The sequence below is a fragment of the Sprattus sprattus genome (assembly GCF_963457725.1).
Source record: "Sprattus sprattus genome assembly, chromosome: 6".
In the NCBI taxonomy this organism is placed as follows: domain Eukaryota; kingdom Metazoa; phylum Chordata; class Actinopteri; order Clupeiformes; family Clupeidae; genus Sprattus; species Sprattus sprattus.
In genome coordinates this window covers 25470781-25475463 of record NC_137925.1, presented here as the reverse complement: position 1 = coordinate 25475463, position 4683 = coordinate 25470781, and the positions used below count along the sequence as shown (strand labels likewise).

At 42.5% G+C, this 4683-nt stretch overlaps 1 protein-coding gene across 1 annotated transcript in view; it reads right to left on the bottom strand.

Moving 5' to 3' along the window:
• LOC308367086 (neuronal acetylcholine receptor subunit alpha-3-like) overlaps positions 1-4683 on the bottom strand; it is a gene marked incomplete at both ends in the record, with an annotated part of 45585 nt that overhangs the window by 20513 nt on the left and 20389 nt on the right. Inside the window, 3 exons of the mRNA XM_080840907.1 lie at positions 259-318; positions 1054-1098; positions 4131-4270. Of these exons, the coding sequence (XP_080697033.1) occupies positions 259-318; positions 1054-1098; positions 4131-4270 (245 nt within the window). The remainder of the gene's footprint in view (positions 1-258; positions 319-1053; positions 1099-4130; positions 4271-4683) is intronic.

Sequence of the window (4683 nt, the reverse complement as noted above, 5' to 3'; positions counted from 1 at the left end):
ACACACACACACTCACTCACTCACTCACTCACTCACTCACTCACTCACTCACTCACTCACACACACACACACACACACACACACACACACACACACACACACACACACACACACACAAACAAACACATTTTCGTAGGCGTATGTTAAACTGATCAGGCTGGGGCGAGTGGAGCTTCAGCCTCCTGCCAGTTTGGTACAGGCGGATGCCTGAGCAGAGACGAGGCTGCCACATATGAGCGTTCATGCGCACATGCAAACCCAGCCATGGAGGGCGCCGCTGGCGTCATCTGCCTCCTCCTGCCTCCTCCTACGGGGGCACTGGGTGGAGGAGGAGGAGGGCACTGGAGAAGCAGCTGACTGTCACATTCACACTCCTCTGCTTTTCTCCTTTTCATTCTCGCGCTACCCTCTTTTCTCCCTTCTCCACCCTCTTGTGATATGTATCACTCTGCGTAGCTCTGCAACCCTTAGGGTATGTGTGTGTGTGTGTGTGTGTGTGTGTGTGTGTGTGTGTGTGTGTGTTCATGATTCTCTCCGTTTCTCCCCCTTGCTGTCTTTTCCCCTCTCACTCAACACACACTTTCTCTGGCCTCGTCTCTCTCTCACTCAACACACACTTTCTCTGGCCCTGTCTCTCTCTCTTGTTTTCACTCAGTGTGAGGGTCATCACAGTTGATCTATTCCGAACCCTTGCTCTTGGCTCACCTGTCCATCAACACACACAAACACACACACACACACACACACACACACACACACACACACACACACACACTGTCCTGAGGACAGTGAAAATGTCAGAAAGCAGGCTTAGCACTTCTAAAATCCACACTGATCCATAACTAGCCCCCTGGCTAGGTGAGGAATATGCTGACTCTGGCACAGTGAGCCTGAAACCCTGAACCTCTCATCATCTGGGATGAGCTTTAAAGTGTGTGTGTGTGTGTGTGTGTGTGTGTGTGTGTGTGTGTGTGTGTGTGTGTGTGTGTGTGTGTGTGTGTGTGTGTGTGTGTGTGTGTGTGTGTGTGTGTGTGTGCTTTACAGGCTACTCACGTGTCTTAGCCACAGGTTGGTCTCCATGATCTGGTTCACTTCATCCTGTAGATTCAAGTGACACAGAAAGACACCAAGGACAACCACGCAGAGATGTGAGCTCTTCAGGTCATGACAAGAGAAGTCAGTTACAATATTTGAATAATTACATTTACATTTAGTCTTTTAGCAGACGCTTTTGTCCAAAGCGATGTACAAGGGAGAGAACAGTCAAGCTTCGAGCAATAGAACCTGTAACAAAAAATACCACTTTACATAAGAAATATAAGAAACGAAATAGAAAAGAAAAAGAACTGCAGGAATGTAACTGCTGTAATTGCAAGATAAGCACTAGTCGAAGTGCCAGTTAGGACGGGAGGTGCTCTCTGAAGAGTTGGGTCTTCAAAAGCTTCTTAAAGGTAGAGAGGGACGCCCCTGCTCTGGTTGTGCTAGGCAGTTCAACGTGGAACTACAAATGAGAATAGTCTGGACTGCCATACATGCACAGAATAATATGAGGTAACCCTTTACGTAAATGACAACCAGCTTATAACAGGGTTAGGACCTGTTAAGTTCAATGCAAGGAAAAACAGTAAGGACCCATTGGGTGCAGATAATAACCTATAGGTAAGGCTGGTGACCCGAGGAAGAAGGAAAGAGGGAAAGTCAACGCTACAACATGTTCCCTGTGGCACCTGTGTGAGTGGACGACCCACTTTAGCCTGTTTGACTGTTTGAGCCTAAATATCAGTGTGGTCGACCACTGTACAATATGGGTAGGATATGTAACTAAGAAGTATGATAGAGTTGAACCATTTCTGCTATTCTTAATTATTATATAATTGCCACATAATCTACAATCATATACTGTCCTTTCCCCTAACTTATCCTGCCATATTGTAATATAGGATGCCGATGCCCCTTGTAAGTCATTTAAAGTAACATGTAATTACTTTTAGAAAGACTTGCACTTTTCTGCCCTTCTTGCACAAAAGCAATTCTACTGTCCCTGTCATTAGCTGGCAGTTAATCTCAACGCCTTTATTCTCAAACCCCCTAATGACTTTAAAACCTGATTATGTCTACACATGAAGCGACCCTGGGTCGAGCTAGTTTAACCAGACAGAATATGTTTTAATTAAACACCCAGACACAACTTGCAGCTTCCATCTTTAAGTATTAGTACACTGTAAACCCAGACAGTTCTACTAACTCATTAACATTATGTATTCAGTACTTAAAACCTGGTATTTAGTTGACCCAACTTAAAATGTATTAGTTTTCTGAGCAAGTGCAGACGTTTTAATTGTATAGTAATGTATTTGTTTGAGTTAACATTGCCTGATAACTCAAAAAATGTTAGTATCTGACGTCATCAACGTTGTTGAGAACACCATTGCAAAGCTCTTGCGATGAGAGACGGACACAGCAGACTTAAGGTAGAGGAGTCGTTTAGTAATCCAGAGGTTGGAAGGTTGCTAGTTCGATTCCCCACTCCTCCTTACCAAGTGTATAAGTGTGAACCTCTAAACTGATGATCTATGAATGCAAAATTCCTTGTCAAGCGCTTAGGATAAAAGCGTCTGCTGAATCACAGATGTAAATGTAAATGCAGTGGCAACACTGGGAAGGCGGTCGACCAATGACAGTTCTCTCTACAGTAAGAGCTTGCGCAAGAACTTGGAACGTAAGGAAGGTACCCTTTCAAAATCTTGTAAGGGCGTAATAACTAGTTTAAGAAAGACCCAGAGAAAAACATATATCTGACGAGGCTAAATCCTTTACGATTTTGGAATAATATGAGTTCAGAGAACTCAAAAATTATGAAAATGATAACACAAAAAATCAGAATAGCCGATGTATAATTTTTGAGTTAAGTTTACTTAAAAAAATATATATATGTACTCAAATTTTGCCTGGGAAGCCTCTGCTCTGGTTTCCTTTTATTTTTTTTGATTATATATATTGAAAAGTTTAGAATTCAGACAGTTATGTATCCACATATACATGAGTTTTTTTAAAAAATATACTGTATATATATATATAGAAGAGACATCCAGTACCCCACCCACTCCTCCCCCTACCCTGACTGGACAGAGAGCAATCACCATAACAGAAAACAACCATATGGACAATTTGGGTGTCTTTGATACACCTGTTTACAGTTAAAACACAAATAAAGACAGACTTTCTATGCAAAACTGCATGACTTAAGATCTCAAACATGTCATAAACAGCAAATCACTACAACCAAGTTAATTGGGCTGATCTGACTAGCGTGGACACAAGCCTACGAACAACGTAACCTTCTTGAATTAATCACTCAGTGTGTTACATTTGCAATTAGAGGTTCTGACAAAATCCAGGCAGCCTGGGGACCTCTTTTGTCATACTTTTGCTCTTCTTGATCGCAGACAAAGCTGGTTACCATCTGCCTTCTCTCCGGCCAAACAGCCTCACCCCACGTTTCCAACCGCCACCTAGCCCAAATCCTACTCTTCCACTGTGTACCTGCCCAATGATATCCCTATGCTGTAATGTGCCTTGTGCATGTTGAACCGCCTCTTACGGATTTCACTTCTTCCCTGTCTTCACTGTTGGAGCGCTGTTCTTGACTGCTAGAACCTCAGGTCATTTCTTGGCACATTTGCACTCTTCCACCAAGCTGGTCATTGGTAACTCTAACATTCCTTTTACCATACAATGCTACAGTACTCAGACAACGTGGCACAACTCTTCACCAGGTTCTCTACAATAAAAGGAGTTACGTCACCATCAATATTAAAATGTACTGGCAGATACACTTCTACATTTGCCAAGTTTCACTTTCATCCTTGCCTATTTTAGATTTCAGATTCAGTAATAACCACTTATTTCTACAATCATACCCTGAAATATTTTAGATTTGTTGCCAATCAGCATCTGTCAAAATTTACATTAGAGCTCAGGATGCTCTTGCTTTGTCAACATTTGTGTTAGTAGGTATGCATACAGCAAGCTTGTGTGTGTTTGTGTGTGTGTGTGTGTGTGTGTGTGTGTGTGTGTGTGTGTGTGTGTGTGTGCGTGCGTGTGTGCAACAGGCTTGTGTGTGTTCTCACCACTTTGACCAGCTGGGACATGGAGACTTCAAACTCCACTGTGACGGGGTCAGACACATTTTCAACCGGCCGAATGAACTGGTTATATCTCCTGAAGAGCTTACGGAACAGTCGGTCCTCTCCTTTAGAAGCGGAACATTCTGGAAGAAGATGAAAAGCCCAATGTCAGCTCAGGATCAATAAGACATGAGGGAGGAGGAGTGACCTCATTCATTAGAATGTGTAAGGTGTTGCACCATGGTGCCTGGTTAGTGTCACCAAAACACCAAAAAAAGCACCAACACACGTTAAACACAATAGATAATTCAAAACAACAGGACCAATCACTAAAATAATCATGATTGTGATGACGAAGTTTAAAACAAATCATTAAACCTTCAAGCCTTTTCACTAATAAGCACACACATCTGTCCAAAACAGCATTCATAATTTGTCTCTTGAAGCCATAGGCAGATGAACGATATAAGCAGAGAAATATGTGTGTCTGTGTATATGTGTAACTTTGATTAACTGGCACCACTTATTTTTTTCTCGACCCTGAGAAAATACCAGA